Source organism: Zosterops lateralis (genome assembly GCF_965231275.1).
Source record: "Zosterops lateralis genome assembly, chromosome: 13".
In the NCBI taxonomy this organism is placed as follows: Eukaryota; Metazoa; Chordata; class Aves; order Passeriformes; family Zosteropidae; genus Zosterops; species Zosterops lateralis.
This window is the reverse complement of record NC_139773.1, coordinates 3,514,974-3,531,792: the sequence shown is the minus strand read 5'-3', so window position 1 is coordinate 3,531,792 and position 16,819 is coordinate 3,514,974. Positions and strand designations below refer to the sequence as shown.

The 16,819-nt window shown below is 52.4% G+C and overlaps 1 protein-coding gene across 1 annotated transcript; it reads left to right on the top strand.

The window, feature by feature from the left end:
- The first annotated feature begins 1,343 nt into the window (after positions 1-1,343).
- On the top strand, positions 1,344-5,554 carry NMB (neuromedin B). Its single transcript, XM_083870856.1, has 3 exons — positions 1,344-1,919; positions 2,336-2,538; positions 5,285-5,554. Exons 1-3 carry the CDS (start codon positions 1,787-1,789, stop codon positions 5,330-5,332), a joined length of 384 nt encoding a protein of 127 aa, XP_083726982.1. The 5' UTR covers positions 1,344-1,786; the 3' UTR covers positions 5,333-5,554.
- Positions 5,555-16,819: the final 11,265 nt, after the last annotated feature.

The following is a 16,819-nucleotide window of genomic DNA, read 5'->3' as shown; positions in this document are numbered from 1 at the left end:
AGGAGGGACAGGGGTGTTTTTGTCTGTCCAGATGCAGCACTGGCACATGGGCACTGTGAGGGGACACCAGAGCCTAAGCAGTGGTCCCAGCCACCAGCACCACTGGGAGCAGGGCCTCAGGTCTCCTCTCTGCTGACTCAGTGGGGGAGACGAGGGTGCCATGGTGTGAATGTGAGAGCTGGGGCTGTGGTGCTGCAAATGCCACATCTGGAGTGAGCACTGTATTCATGCACCCCATGGCCCCCTAAAGGGTCACTTCCTTGAGTGGCAAGCCCAGCACTGCCTGATCAGCCATTCTCCTGCTGAACACAGGGAAGGAGCAGGGTAAGAGAGCGGAGTGAGATCTCCCTTTTGAGCCCAAGACCTCCAGCACACCTGGACACGAGGCTGGCAGAGGTGTCACACTCAATGGCTGAGGGAGGAGAAGGCCCTGCCCATCCCTGTGGCACATCTCTGGAGCAGTGAGGGAGCCCATGCTGATCTGGACACCCAAGAGGACACACACAGTTTGGGAGGATGCCTGGTTACACAGGAACACTTTGGGATTTGTTTTTTTCTTCCTACAAGCTTAGAGCTGAGTTTGCAGTTTGAACTCTGACCCTCTGCTGCTGAAGGGGAACATGTCACCTCCAGTCCTGAAGGGCATTGCTAATGAATTCCCTCTGCCATTTCCCAGGAGAACGGGGTGATCTCATCCCCACCAACCAGCACCTCCTCGCAAAGTTATGGAACTGTAAATCCAGCAGAAGCTGTCAGGGCTTTTAGGACACTAATTAGCTTTCATGGGTCTCACCTGGACTTCCCTCTATGCACATGGACCCAGGAACCACTTGAGCTCAGCGCTGGGCCTGTGGTCTGTCACTGATCTGTGTTGTGGGAGCTCAGCAGTGCCTGACTGAGTGACTGGCTTGACCTGGCCCCAGGCAGGCTCTCCTCCTCACTAGGGACCTGCCAGGACCATGTCTGACCCTGGTTACCCCCACCAGACCTCACCCAACCTGCTCTGGTCCTGAGAGTATCTCTGTGTAAATATGGAACCTGGAGGAATCCCTGTTGGCTGCAGGCAACTGACAATGAGAAACAGAGCACAACCTGTGCCTTGGAGCCCTCTGATCAAATGTGTCCAGTTTCACCAGGAATTCACTTCACTGAGCCTGGGGCACACACTGTCTGTGTCCCAGGCCCCCACTACCTGTGTCCCTGCATGGCTGGGCACAGCTCCATCCTATTCATGGAAAAGGAGGAGCTCATGGGGAATGTGATTATCCATGGAAGGCTTGGGTGTAGGAATCAGGGAATAGTCTGCAAAATCTCGAAGGGAATGGAGAAGGCGAGAAGTGAGGCTCTGGTGCTCGTGCTCTGCAGTGAGTGGGATCCTCCGGGAGGCTGCTCGGGAAAGTGCAGGAGCTGGGCAGAGCCGGACGGTCCTTCAGGCGAGGAGCTCAGAGCATCCATCCCGATAATCGGGTGCGCAGGGACATGTATTGGGAGAGGGGTCTGAGCTAAACTGGAAGTGAAGCTCCTGACTGAGCTCCGGTGCAAAAAGAGCGTGGAGAAGGTGGAAGCACGGACTGGCCACGACGGAGAGATTTGGGAAAGGGGATCGGACTCAGCGGTGACTCTGCCGCCGCTCACCCCAGCGGTGGGTCCGTCACGTCCCCGGGCTGACACAGGCGGGCACGGGGAGGCTCGGAGCGTGTCGGGGCGGGCGGGGCCGGGCCGTGCAGCTCCCGCCCCCGTGGCTATAAGCGGGCGGCGGCGGCGGCGGGCGCGGGTCCCGGCGGCGATGGCGCTGCGCTGCCTCCTGCTGCTGCTCTGCGGAGCCGCGCTGGGACCCGCCGTGCACCTCGACTTCGCCGAGCACCGCAGCCAGGCCGCCAAGATCAAGGTCAACCCCCGCGGAAACCTCTGGGCCACAGGTACCGGGCGGGGGGCGCGGGGACCTCCCGCACTGCCCCGTGCGGAGCCCCCCGATCCCAGCAGGGCAGGGGAATGCTGGCAGTGCCACCATGGGCAGGGGGAGGCCAGTGCAGGCGTGAAGGCACCTACACCTGCATCCCTGGGCAGCAGGTCCAACATCCTCAGCAGACTGACCAGTCCAGCATCCCTGGGTAGGAGGTTCAGCATCCCTGAGTGGCACCTCTGTAACCCCAGAGATGCTGTCAGCAGGAACAGAGAGAAGTTTGCCAAAAATCCCATGTGCAGTGAGGACCTGGGGTTTCTGGGTTTCTCTTGACACCCTGAGCTGGTTTGGGCATTAGGTCACTTTGCTGGTGCAGGGAGGCTGGTGAGAGCTCAGCTGTGTCCCCCCAGACACGCCGTGTGTGTGTTGCAGGTCACTTCATGGGCAAGAAGAGCGTCACAGGCTCCCCACACCTGGAGACTCCAGAGGAGCCTGCTGTGCCAATGGTCTTTGGTCCCTCTCTACGAGCCTTGCTGGAGGACATGATGGAACTGCTGACCCGGGAGCTCCTGAAAATCCTCTTGCAAGAACGGCTGCTGGATGAGAACCAGGGGAAATACGACCTCGCTGACCAGGTGAATATTGATCTTGGGGGGAGATGCTCAGAGTAGAAAGGTGGAGGAGCTGTGCTGGAGATGGGAGTACCTGCACAGGTGCTAGAGGTGCAGTCCCCTCTTTATCCTCTTTTTAACCCTCCTTAAAGCACTTCTTAGGACTCACCATAAAGGGAGAGAGAAGTGTCCTGAGGGTTGTGTCTGGCTGGGCAATGACAAACAGTCCCAGGTGCTTGGGAAGGGTCTGGATATGAGCAAGTAACACTGTGATGGAGCTGTGACAGTGGTGGTCTCCAGGGGTTGTTAATGAGCATCTGCATCTTCCTCAGCCAAATGCAGAAGAGGATGGTGTCCCCTTTTCTGAGGACAGGGAAATCCTTTCTCCCTCTTATTTCCACAGTGGGAGACCAAGAGGGATGCAGGATGTGCAGGGAAAGGCATCTGTCAAACAAAGAGCTTTGGCTCTGTATCACTGTGGTTGGAATCCCTCGATGCTGAGGGCACAAAGCTTTGCAGAGGGTAGGTGTGCATTGGTCCTGCTGCTGCAGAGCAGCTTTTGGGGAGCAGGGAGAGGGCAGGAGCTCCACTGGTCCCACTGTGTATCAGCAGATCCTCTGCCTAACTGGCTTTTACCTTGGAGGTCATTCAGCTCCTGGTGAAAAACCTGCCCCTGGGAGCAATGCACAGGCACAGATCCTCAGGCAGGATGTAGAGATCAAATTGGTCAGTCCAGGGATGGAATTTCTGATCCACAGATGGAATTAGCATGTGGGGCTCTGCTTGTCTGTTGCCTCCTGCACAGTTCCCTGGTGTCACCCTTTCAAGTCACTGCAGGAAGTATCTGGGAGTCTAAAAAGGATGAAATCCTCTTAGGTCAGTCCTGCCTGTGCTGCCCCACAGAGCCAGATGCCTGAGGAGCTATCCAGTAGCACTGCATGCAGGTAAAGCTATTTCTGCTATGCAGGGTTAGGCAGGGCTTGCTCCTCTCTGGCACAGGTAGAGCAGAGTTGCAGGACTGTTCAAGCCCCTTTTGGACTCACTTTCTGCAGATTAAGATAAACTGATGCATCCCAGAGAGCTGTTCTCATTGGGTAGAGGGCTTTTCACAATGAAGACAGAGCTGGGCATGGCTGAAGGCACCAGCTCACCCCACTCCCTGTGTAGTGTGCTGTGCTGTGCTGCTGTGGTGTTTGCTTCTCAGATGCAGCTGGAAAGATGAGGGCTGTGGAGGTTCTGGACCCTTCCCCATCCCCCTCAAGGAACCTTTAAGCAGCAGGGCACTTGTTGGGAGGATGGGAGAGCTGGCAGATGTGCTGCCCTGCCTTGTTTCTGAGCCTGTGGTGTGAATTTGGTAAAGGTGCTCCCCGGGGCTCTCTCCTGCATAGATCACTGCTCACATTGCAGATATGCCTGTGCAAAGGCTGCCCTGAGTGCTGGTGCTGTGCCACAGGTTCCAGGTGGGTGCCAGAGCCCTGCCAGCCCTCCCAGTGCTCATTCCCAATGCTCAGGGGCAGGTACTGGCCAGGTGTGGCACTGGGGCCAAAGCTCTGCTGCTGGAGGTGATTTGTCCGTGGCCATGCAGGTGCTGGCCAGTTCCAGTGCCTCTCTAGGGCAAGGAGGGATGCCATGCCCACATGTGGTGTTACAGCTGAGCTGCTTGATGTGCAACTGGCTCCTGCCCCTCACTTTCTCTTCCCAAAGCCTGAAGCCTCTCTATGGCCACAGCCCTGGTCCCCTTGGTCACCTTGCTGGGTGCTGTTTCTGGTTTTGCTCCTTGGGCACCTCTGAGCACCTCACTTCCCCAGCTCCTGCCCTCCTGCTCCTTTCTCCCACCCATCCCCAGGGCATCCTCACATCTGTGCTGTTGTGGATATTACAGAACTGCTTCTCCCCAGTGCCTCTAAGTGCTGTCTACTTTATACTGTTCTATGTGACCTTATTTTTTCTTGCTCTTGTGGTTGTCACAGTGCCAGTCCAAATTCCTGCCGCCCTGACAGCTTTCCTTGTCAGCATGACTGTTGTTGGACACCAGGTGTCAGCACCCAGCCTGAGCTGATCTGTGTGCCACATTCCTATCTTCCTCACGGGCTTTTTCATCGCTCTGCCCTGTGAAACTCCCAGCCCGTGCCCTGCTCAGGATCTGTCATTTCCATCTTATCTTTCCAGCCATGTGTGGCAGACAGGGCTTGGCTCTCAGTGTGCTGGGGATTCACAGTGCTGCCGTGTTGCTCTGTCTGACAAAGATTGGGCTGGCAGATAAGAATCCTTCCCATCCTTTGTCATCTCCTTCCTTGGGTGTGTGGCATTGATTCCCCAGGATGCAGAGACCATGTGTGTGGGATGGAACAGCCTTGGGGGTGTGGGGAGAGCCCTTCTGCCTGAAGGCAGGTGCTGCCCTGTGTAGCTCTGGGATCTGTGGTCAGTGCCAATCCCACAAACCCCTCTGTGACTCTTCCCTGCTGTGTTTGCTGTCTCTTTTTGCCTTCTCACATTCTCTGCTGAATGAGGCTCTCCCCTGAGCCTCAGCCCTGCTGTGCTCTCTCACTGGAATGAAGTTTCCCTCTGACATCCGAGTCGTGGTTCAGCTGTTGGAGCACAGATGGGAGGCTTTTGGCTCTGTCCTTCTCATGTGCCATCCCAAGCCAGCCCTGAAAGTGCCATTGTGCTCCAGCATTTGTCTGATCTGCCCCATGGTACCCAGCATGGGTGATGATGGTGGTGGTTGTGTGCCTGCCCCTATGTCTCACCGTTGTGTCTTGTTTTGTAGGAGACAGGGCTTTTAACCAAGGTGCTGGAGAAGTACTTTTCAAACTGAAGAGGTGCAGCTGCAGAGGATGAGGTCTGCAAGGTCAGCTGTGTGTGGTGAACGGAGGAGAGCATCGTCCTTGTGGGTTTCTATAGCTACATCACTTTTATTTATTCTTTCTGAAATATTGTTAATAGTGATGGTGTGTGTGAAAAGCGGAGCCTGACGCTCCGCCCCTGCCCAATCCTGTATAGCTCCTCTATGTTTGGTGTTTTCTTGACGTCTGATGTGCCCAGGTGAATAAAACTGGCTCTTTGCACAGACTCTTCTCTGGGGGTAGGGAGGTACACCCCCAGGGCAGGGGGAAAGGGGAGTGGGAGCACCTTGGGGCAGGGTGAAGGGAAGCTGCTGGCTCTCAGCACTCGGGGGGTTGGATTCAGTTCCTGCAGCCTCTGCTCACTGAAGGACACCCTGACATGATAAAACAGCACACTTGGGTGAGCTGATGGCACCACTCACCACTGGAGCATCTTTGTGACCCTCCTTATTGGGAATATTACCAGCAAAGTCTTGGCATTGGTCAGTTTCTGGCTCAGTCACAGTCCTGGCCATGTGGCACTCAGTTAACTACAGGCTCCTTGGCCATCAAACCCTCAGTTATTTAGGAGGCTGCTTTGTGATGATGGCTTGGTGCACCCTCACCTTGTGCACACAGTTAAACACTCACAGGGGCAGAGGTCAGCCCTGGGGCCCTTTGTTGTGTGGGATGGCTGGAGAAGGGAGCTGGGGCCTGGCTGAAATGGGTGATGGAACGCTCCCATGAGCAGACTCTGGTTCTGTACCTTCTGAAAGTGCTGCTCACAGATGAACCCTATGGCTGCCAGCCACTTGTGGGGGTCATGGGATCATAGAATGGGTTGGGTTAGAAAAGACACCTTGTGGCCGTATTCCAGGACAGAGACACCTTCTATTATCCCAGGTTGCTCCAAGCCCTGTCCAGCCTTATGGGTCTGACCCACACTCTGAGGCCCAGCCTGGCAGAAACGTGGCTAATATTAATTAGTGAGATGGCACAATCAGGTGTGTCTTGAAAGATCAAAAAGGTTTTACTAGAGAAGAAAAATAACACAAAACCCAAAAACATAGCTGAGCACAGCACGGAGACAAGTCTACTTGCTACAACACCTTCAAAAGCATGGAGTTTCTTTGTTCTCTCTTAGTACTTAACAGCTTAGGTGGGCTTTTTGGCCCTTGGCCCAATGAGATGAACAACAGGCTTGGAGTTACATTCTCAGAGTCCAATCCACACTTCTGTGCTGGCTCCAAGCCAATTACAATGAGGAAACCCACAGAACTTTCCAGCTAACTCCCTAAAACGTTTAAAGGTAAATGGAGACTCTTTCCCTGTTTGGAAGCACCTGCTGGAGCTGTAGGGATTGCATCACCACACAGCCTGGCCTTGGACATTTCCTGGAATGGGGCACCCCCAGCCGCTCTTGGTAGCCTGTGCCAGGGTCTCACCACCCTCTCAGGGATCAATTTCTTCCCAATATCCCATCTAACCCAGCCTTCTGGCAGTGGGAAGCCATTTCCCCTTGTCTTGCCTCTCCAGGCCCTGGTCCCCAGTCCCTCTCCAGCTCTCCTGGAGCCCCTTTAGGCCCTGAACGGGCTCTGAGGTCTGTCCTGAGCCTTCCCTCCTCTCAGCGGAGGAATTGCTGCTGTGTCAGCCTTTTCTTGGAACATCTCCATGGCCGTGGGGAAGTCCCCAGGAAGAGCAAAACCTGGCAGCAGAGCTCAGAGTGATGCCATAAATGAAACCATAAACTTTCACACTCTGTTCCCCACAATTCTGATAATAAATTCGACCTGATCCTTTGATCTCACAGGAAGAGAGCCCTTTGTCCGAGAACAGGAACTTCAGAGCCATGTCACACCAAGCCAAGGGATGATCCAGCATCTGAGGATGCTGATAATTAGTAGAGGGATCAAAGCCATGGTAGGAGACCTTCCTAGCATGCTCCCTGTCCCTTCAAGGATAGTTCAGATCCTGTGAAGCCTCCTCTTCCTCACTGGAGCAGTTGCTTGGCTGCAGCCCCTGGGAAGAGCAGCACCTTGAGCCTCCCAGGTTCTGCATCGGGCTGCTGAACAGCCCACCTGTGGCACCACCTGTAGCTATTCCCTTTGTGAGTCCTTCATGGTCTCCTACCCAGCAGCTTTGCTCAAGGGGTTTTCCACTGTCCTGCAGTCATTTGTGCAGGAATCCTTCATCTAACATCTACTTTTTTTGCCCAGACTCACTGCTGTGTTCTGGGATGTGGGTGACCCCCGGCTCACCTTTTCATTAGCTGGAGTAAAGCCTTGACTTAAAACTAATTATTGGCAAGAAAAATAATGACACTGTGGATTGTATTTGACACTGAAGGAAACCAGATGCCCCTCAGACAGCAGTGTGAGGGACTGACAGCCTAATGGGGTTCCTGACTTGATCTGTCATGGGACCACCCTGTCAAGGTCACAGGAGGGGGAGCAGGTTCCTGGCCATGAGGCACCCAGGTGAGATCCTCATTCTCCCTCTGACCCAGCCAGAACCTGTCCAGCTGCCTCTCTGTCTGTCTGTCTGTCCCCAGCCCCCCATCACTCTCCTTTGGATTGAGATAAAGGGTGAGGTCACTTGTTAACTGCTGCCATGGGCAGAGCAGGCTCACCTTGGGGAATATAAGTTAATTTATTGTCAATTAATTTAAATATTTGATTCAAGATTTGGAAAAAAACAACCCTCCCAAGCATTTTCACACCTGGGGAAGGCACCTCCCCATCCCTTTGCCAGGCTCACTTTCAGCACCTCTCCTTCTCCCTGTTGTCACTGCAGGTGACACTCCTTGTGTCCCCTTATGGAAGCACCAGCTGAAGGCAGGAGGGATACACCTGCTCCTTCATGGATGAGTCTTCCACAGGCACTGCCTTCCCTGGCAGTGGTCCATTCTAGGAGTGCATGTTCCACCATGGAGCATCTTCATCCTCCTCCTCTGAGCTGCTGCACAGACTGGAGCAGTGTTGGGCCCCCGAGCCCTGAGTGCCCAGTTCCTGCCCTGGGCACCATCCTACCACCACAGGATGGCTCAGGCTGGAGAAAATCTCAGCAGATCTGTAGTCCAGCCATCTGCCCACAGCAGCATGAGCCCTGAGCTCAGACTGGGTTACTCAGGGCTTGAAAACCTCCATGTATGAAGGCTGGGTCCACTGCTCAGCTGTTTCAATGTTTCTGTTTCTCCCTCACAGGCAAACAACTACTCAAACCCTAAAGGGCTATTATTCCCTCTTGAATTTAGATTACAGACTGAGAGGGTCAGGAAAGCTTTTGAGGATGCTCATCATTTTTTGGCAATTTGCTGCCTCTGCCCTGTCATCCACCTTTCTGACATTCACCTGCTGGCCCACAGCATGCACAGGTTCAGCACAGTGTCCCATCGCTCACCAGGTCATGTTCTTTGGAAAGGTCCAGGACCAAAGCTTGGTGCCCAAGCTTAGAAAATGAGTAAATTCTTCCCTTTGGGTCTTTTCCCAGCTCCGATTTGTTCCTGTTGCTCCTCTGGTTTGAGGATAACCTTCCATGCTGCTGCTGGGGCTCAAGCCCTTGCTCCCACCAGAACTTGCTGTTTCTGTGCCCTGCAAGCAGAGATGCAACAAGGCCCCTCAGGGTCACTGGGACAACTTTCCTGGGGTTTTGTGACCTGTGACACATTTCTTTGGCAGCCCTGAGAGCTCATGGGCAGCTGTGACCATTGCTGTTCCTGGGCTTCCCCCAAAACCTGAGGCTGTGGCACGACCCCAGGGATGGGAAAAGGACACGAAGTAGATAAATAGACACAAGTCACCTTCACGATTGACATTTGTGTCTTTGGTTGTGGGACTGACTCAGAGTAGGAGCTGGCTCAGAGGGAGGGCAGTGAAAGTCCACTGCCACCACTCGGTGTCATTGCTGTCCCAGGCTTAGGGAAGTTCTCGCTGACAGGGGACACCCTCCTGCTGTGTTCCTGCAAAGACATCAGGCCCCAGCTTGGGGTGCTCCCTCCTCTGAGGTGCTTGGGGACCTCTCTTTCACAGGAGACCAACAAGGCAGGCAAAGAGGAAGGGAGGGAAGGAAACAGAAAGGGAAACAGGCTGTCACCAGGAAGCTGAACAGTCAAATTCCATTGCCATCCCCCATACTCCTCCAGGGAAAGCTCCTCACATCCTGATATGAACATCCGTGACCTGACCAAGGTAAATCCATCTGGGACAACCCAGGGAAGTGGGTTTCCAGAGCTTGGCACTGTATCCAAATGATTTCCAGGAAGCAGGGCATCCTAGTGCAGAGGAGGTGAGGTTAAATGCAGTGTACAGTCTCAAACCATATAGAGATTCCAAGTGGCCAAAAGGGCCAACAGCAACTGAGTTGTAGCAAAACCAGTGTGGCCACAGCCCAGGGCAGTGCCTGTGCTGGGCACTGCTGAAGCACCTCTAGCCCTGGGAGGAAGCTCTGGGCCTCTCACTCTTAGAGGGACATTGAGGGGCTGAAATATGTCCAGAGAAGGGAATGGAGCTGGGGAAGGGGCTGGAGAACCAGGAGCTGCTGAGGGAGCTGGAGGGGCTCAGCCTGGAGAAAAGGAGGGTCAGGGGGGACCTTCTGTCTCTGCACAACTCCCTGACAGGAAGGGACAGCCAGGGGGGTCAGGCTCTGCTCCCAGGGAACAGGGACAGGACAAGAGGAAATGGCCTCAAGATGTGTCAGAGGATGTTCAGGTTGGACATCAGGAGAAATTTTTTCACAGAAAGGATGATCAGGTATTGAAAGGGGCTGCTCAGGAGAGGGAATCCCCATCCCTGGAGCCGTTCAAGGAACGACTCAATGTGGCATTCAGGTGCTCTGGTCTGGTTGACAAAGTGGGGATTGGTCACATATTGGACTCAATGGTCTTGGAGATCTTTTCCAACCTGTGATTCTGTAATAAGGTGTACAAAGGACTTTTCCTTATATGACCCACCAGCTCACTTTTGCCTATCACCCACCAGCCTCTGGAAAAATCACACTGGTAGAGATGGCACTGAGGGGTGATGGGACCTTCAAACATTGAGATATTAACATTTAACAAAGGCAAATTACTATTCAGTCAACAAATTACTACTCTGTCCTGCCCAATCCAAACCTTTAGGTACAGTAGAATGGGACAAAGTTCCTACAGTGCACATAAAGAATATGCTGGATAAAACAATCTGGGTTATTCCTGCCTCAGGCAAAGGCAAATTCCTTTTTACTCAAAGACCTGAGTGCACTTCATGGGTGATGCTGGAGGATGGGAAAAGCCAATGTGTGCCTCAAGGCAATTTGATCTAGGGTGATAAGAGCCAATAAATTCAATTGTATGAAGTCAGTTGGTACATAATGCTGTGTATTATCACTTCTATGGCACTTCTGTATGCTCCCCATCCCAGCAGGCACATCATAGCACTGTCTGGATTTGGGGATCTGAACCTCACTCCCCTATGATCATCACATTAACAAAGGATGAATTTTGATGAAACTGGACAAGAGCAGTGGTGATGGAAAAAGAACTGGCTTTAACATGGAACAAACTTTTGCTGCCCTGAAAGCTGGAACCCAGTGTCATGGTTGAAATGAACTCAATGGACTTTTACAGGCATAGCCCATCAGCTGAGGGAATGACCTGTGTGTGTTTATCCATCAGAACACAGGAAAGGTGAGGGGGGCTTGGGAAGTGTGAACCTGGCGTGCCCTCAGTGACATGACTAAGGGGTGGCTACTGCCCTACTTTTACTGGGATAGAGTTCATTTTTTTCTCAGTAGCTGGTCCAGCGTTGTGGTTTGGATTTGGGATGAGAATAATGTTGACAACACAGGAATGTTTTGGCTGTTGCTGAGCTTACTCTAAATCAAGGACTTTTCAGTGTCCCACGTTCTGCCAGTGAGGAGTTGCCCAGGAAGCTGGGGGAAGCATGGCCAGGACACCTGAGGGATATTCCATACCACAGAACATCATATTCAATATTTAAACTGGGAGGGATTGGCCAGAAGCCTCTGCCTCTCAGGGGCAGCCTGGGCATTGGTCAGCAGATGGTGAGCATGAACTGTGTACCCCTTGTTTCTCTTGGGTGTTCTTTAACATTTTTTCTTAAATTACAGCTATTATCATTAGTAGTAGTAGTAGTATGAAGTCTCACTAGTATTATTAGTATTTTTATATTTTTGTGATTTTTCAGTCACCAAACTCATCTCAACCCACAGAATCTTTTTTCTTTTTCTTGTGGTGAAGGTCAGGCCCTTGGCTCTTGGCTGAGACCTCAAGAAGAGACTCAACTAAAGATGAGCAGGGAATGTGCAGTGGTAGACAGCAAGAGGCCTGCAGAGACCTGGTACTTCTGTGGGAGCCCAGCAGTTCAGAGTCCATTTCACACTGGAACAACAGTTCTCCAGTCTGACTTGGAAATGAGAAAGGGCCAAACTCCCTGGACAATATTCTCCCAGCCTGTTCTCACTGCTCTGGTCTTTAGAGGAAACCCTGCTCTCAACCCTCTTCCTCAGCCGAGAGAAATCCCAGCCTTCTGGGATATGAAATGACTCCAGCTGTTGCTGGTCCCAAGCCAAATCCTCCCCCAAGGGATGTGTTCACCCTGGCCCCAAGGAAATGCCTTGCTCTGGATTGGGATGGACTGTGCTTCAGCAGCTACAGCATGGACATCATAGAACACAGAGCCTTGAAACCCTGAGTGTTCTCCTGCTGTGAATAACCCAAGGAAAGAGGCACAGGTGCTTGGCTGTGTTGGCAGAATCACAGTTCCCTGCCTGCCCAGTCTGGGAGGTCTCAGGGCTGTGTCTGACCCAAAGTCCTCTCCCTGCTCAGGAGATGTTCTTACAGCGTGTGCATCAAGTGCTGCTCCTTGGAGCAAGAGACAGGGATCATCCCAGCTACACACCCACAAAGTCTTCTTTTATGGGCTTTTTAATGGTGTGAAAACAGGTCTAGAGCAGCAGGGACAAAATACCTGTGCGGTTGGATGAGAGCCCTTCTGCCACAGGGCTCTCCCCACAGGACTCCAAAAATCATCAGGGTGCTGGAGTGCAGTGAGAGAAGGTCCAGCACAATCTCACTGCCATTTTCTTTTCATTTCTATTCATTTTAACCTCCTTAAAGTGTTGAGAAGAAGCCAAGGACTCCAATAGGAATAAGGTATTTATAAATTTTTTGGTTATCCAGACTCATGGAGTATAAAATACAATGAGCAGGATACACCTGACATAGCACTGAGAAATTGCACCAGCTACAGCTCATGATGCTCATGGCCCTGCTGTGCTGCAGAGGAAGGTGCCATAAGCCACCTCCAAGGTGTCCACCAGCCAACCTTTGGACTCCTTGGACAGTATTGAGACTATGCCAGGAATTGTAGAGCTGCAGAATTGCCATGGAATTGATAGATTTTATAAAATATGTGTAGGTCAGTACCACAACACTGAGGTGTTTTTCTACTGTGGAAGGACAAGCCAAGCAGTAATTCAGGACAATCTCCTTCCTAAAGGAGCAGTCAGAGGTGGATGGAGTAAGACCCCCTCCTACTCCAGGTAGGGTATAGAAAGAGTGAGAAAGAGTGAACTTAGGACATTCCTTTCCATTTCCTGCACTCACTGCTCCCACAGCCTTGTCGACATCTCCCAACCTCTCACGTGCCAAGGAACACTTTTGCCTTCAGGAGTGAATCTGTATCTGTTCCAAGTGTTTTCAAGCCAAAACCAGGAAAAACTGGTCCAGGGTGGTGGCATTGATAAGGGAGCCACCATCTTCCATCATGGACTCTAGAAGCAGCTCCAGCCTGGTCATGTTGCTGGTGTGAGAGGCAGCAACCTGCTCCAGAACCTGGATCCAAGTGCCATGGAAAGGGATAAGGGAGCTCCCTGCAGGGCAGGAGGCCTTGTAGGAATACCTGGGACTTGGAAAAAGGATGAGTCTGTTTTTCTTGCCTGGGAACATTTGCAGGTCTAGACCTTAAAAGACCCTGTCCTTTCATGGAGGGTCAGCTTCCCAGCTCCCTGCCAGGTGTCCTTTCCCTGGAGGGAGGATGGGAGACACATAGCCTGAAAAGTTTTAGGGAACCAGCTCTGCTGGGAGATCTGTGAGACTATGGTGGGAGAAACAGAGCCCTCAGCCTCATGTAAATTCTGGTGGGTGACTGCTGAACCCCCTCACTCACAGCAGGACTGTCACCAACTGCAAGACACTATCCCAGGGTGATGTTTGCTGGGACAGGACCACTGGGAGGGAAGAGCTCTGAACATTGTCTTGGGGTGATTTTATACTGATGCTTTATTCCCTAGCTGTCTGCTTTACACCCAGAGAATGGCTGTTGTGGCTTTAAGATGGACCAGGGTGTGGGGCAGGGAGCTTTGGGCTTCTCTGTGATTTTGGTTCAATTTCTCCAGGGTGGACCATTGTTCTTTTTGTGGGATTAGTTTTTAGCTAGCTTGAAGTCAGAAGTCTCCCTTCCCTTCCCTTCCCTTCCCTTCCCTTCCCTTCCCTTCCCTTCCCTTCCCTTCCCTTCCCTTCCCTTCCCTTCCCTTCCCTTCCCTTCCCTTCCCTTCCCTTCCCTTCCCTTCCCTTCCCTTCCCTTCCCTTCCCTTCCCTTCCCTTCCCTTCCCTTCCCTTCCCTTCCCTTCCCTTCCCTTCCCTTCCCTTCCCTTCCCTTCCCTTCCCTTCCCTTCCCTTCCCTTCCCTTCCCTTCCCTTCCCTTCCCTTCCCTTCCCTTCCCTTTCTCCTTAGAGGAAACACTCATTCCAGGGCACTTCCTCCTGAAATTTGTCTCCAAAACCGAGACCATTGTCCATCAAAGCTTTTGTGACACCCAGACTTGGGTGAGAACATGCATAGAAGACCTGGCCAACCCCAAATCTGCCTTGGATATCTTCCACCACAATGTTTTCACTCTGCTGATCTGAGATATGGAAGCTCATACCCCTCAGGAGATGCTGTGAAGGGATTCCAATGCTGGCAGGGAGATATAAGACAGAGGAGTTCCATGGAAAAATGTCTATTGCTTAAAATTGGCCTCTAATGCCAGGGATTACAAGAGAAAATTCTCTAAGCTGCAACCAGGAATGAAAGTGCTAATTACCACACAGTGCATCATTAACAAGTCCCAGCAAAGTTGAGGCAACAGCTTTGAAAAGCCCCAGCAAAGTTCAACTCCCTGATGATTACATTGAACTGTCAGGAAGGGCTGTCATCTGTGGGGACAGTAAAATCCCTCATAAAATGCATCCCACAGCCAATGCACTTCCTGAGACTCAAACCAGGGCAGAAGAGCTCTGTTAGCTGAGGGAGAAACTCTGGGATCAGTCTGGAGGGGCAGTTTGGGAGCTGGAAATCCATTTGGTCTGTGATGGAGAGGAAACACCTGTAACAGATGCAAGGTGGGAAGTGACATTCTTACCCTCCCACCTCCCAGGGGGTCAGTTTAGACCCTCCCATGATCCTTCCCCATATCCCTGTTGCAGAACTGGGATTAGGGCAGCCTGGAAGGCCCACTTGGGGTCTGTCGACAGTAGGTGAGGGCTGGACCTGCAGCCCCTCATCCAAGCTGGGTCCAGCCCCAGGAAGGAGCAGGGAAGGAATGGGACCAGCCCCAGCCCCTTCCCCACTCAGACACAGGTCTCAGTGCCCAGGGGGTCAAACACAGAGTCTCTGGGTGGGATGGAGATTTTTGGGAACACAATGGGACAGCTGGGTTTCTGTCCCCTGTATCTCTGAGAACACATGGAAACCTGTAACACTGGCAGGAGCTGGAAGGAGCTGTTTGGGACTAGAAGTAGAGAGGATCAAGTACCCAAAGCAAGATTCTCTTCCTGTCATGTGCCACAGAAGGTCTAGACCATGTCCAGAGACTTGTTCCTGTCCTGCACGATGTCTCTTGGGAGGGGCAGAGGGCTGAACACTCAATAGAGTTCCTAGATGAGGATTTCCTTGAAGTGTGGCTGAAACCCTTCCTGTTCCAGTTCCCACTGGGATGATGTGTGGCTCCTGCTGAGCTCTGCCTCCATCTCCTGGCAGTCATTTCACTTGACCCTGAGCTGTCTCCATCATAAGATATGAAAGCCACTGGTCAGTGTAGTGGGTAGCAACACCTTCTCCTTCTCTCAAAATGTGTAACTTCCAAATAGAACTGGAAAAATAGATCCTTCTTTCAAATATATCTAGAGCCAAACCAAGGCCTCAACAATCTCTCTGCTCATCAAGGTGGAACTGATCATAGGGGGTTCCTCCTTCCTTCCTGCTGTCATTCCCTTCAAGCTGCTCCATAATGGGCCATTCAGCTGTGGCAAAGATTCCTGGGCAAGGATCCACAGGATGGGATTCATCACAACAGAGTTACAGCTCAGCCCCAGCTGCAGCATTTTCCCTGTCAGGGAAGAAGACAGAGGGGTGATGGGGACAGCTCTGGGGCAGGGTGACTCCTGGATACAAGCACCACATCTATCTTTCTGGTTCCAGTGGCTCAGGCAGAAATCTTCACTGTCCATCCCCAAAATCACCTCCCTGCCCAGACATGTACCCACTCTTTCCTCACCGCACTTCCCAGCACTGACAGAGGTGGCTGACCCAGCACTCAACATCCGCTTGCACAAGAGCTGGTGGTTGCTCCTCCCCTTGCCCCCACCTCCCTCCCGTGACCTGGATCAAACGACTCATCTCTAATCCTCTAATCAGAGGATCCATCTCTGAGAGAAGCAAAGAAGCTGCCCAAGGAATAGGGCTGCCCCAGGAAGGGCAGAGTGCTGACAGTGGGAGAAGAAACTCCCTGGAAAATGTGTAGTGTTCCCTGGGAACTGTGTGATGTAATGCACGCCTTTACTACCTCCTGAAATGCTCAGAAAATTTAACATTTAAAAAGGAGGAAAAAACAAACACCCAGTTGTAATAATTGCCTCTTGCTATATGCAGAGTGCTGGGTGAGGGGTAAATCAAGCAGTTTTCTCACACTTCCCAGGATATGATCTCATCAGCACTCCAGGGAAGGGGAGCATCCCACTGCCACAATCAGGCCCCATTTCCATCACTGCTGGGGACAGGTGGGAGAACCAGAGCATTTCTGGGAGCTCTCCTGAAGTCTTTGCACACAAACCTTGTGTTGCTGGTCACCTTCTTTAGAGAAGAAGGGGAACTCCATCCCCCTTGTTTTCATTTTTGGGAATAGGGTGTCGCCCCAAATGATGTTTGTGATGCTTGTCTGAACAGCCCCAAACCCTCTGTGCCTCAATCCCTCCAAAGGTAAACTCCACACATTATCCACGCCAGTGCAGGGCCCATCCCTCTGCTGCCTCTCCCAGCTCCAGGGAGTGCAGTGAGGGATGGTTTAGACCCTCATCCCACACATCACTTCACATGGTTGCATCTTCCCCATCCTGAGTATTTTCATCCTGCCAGTTACCAGCCACCTCCTCAGTTATCCTCTCTGGAGGGAGAGGTGGTTCCACTTTTCCAACAGGTCCAAAGCCCCAGGTGTCCATGTGAT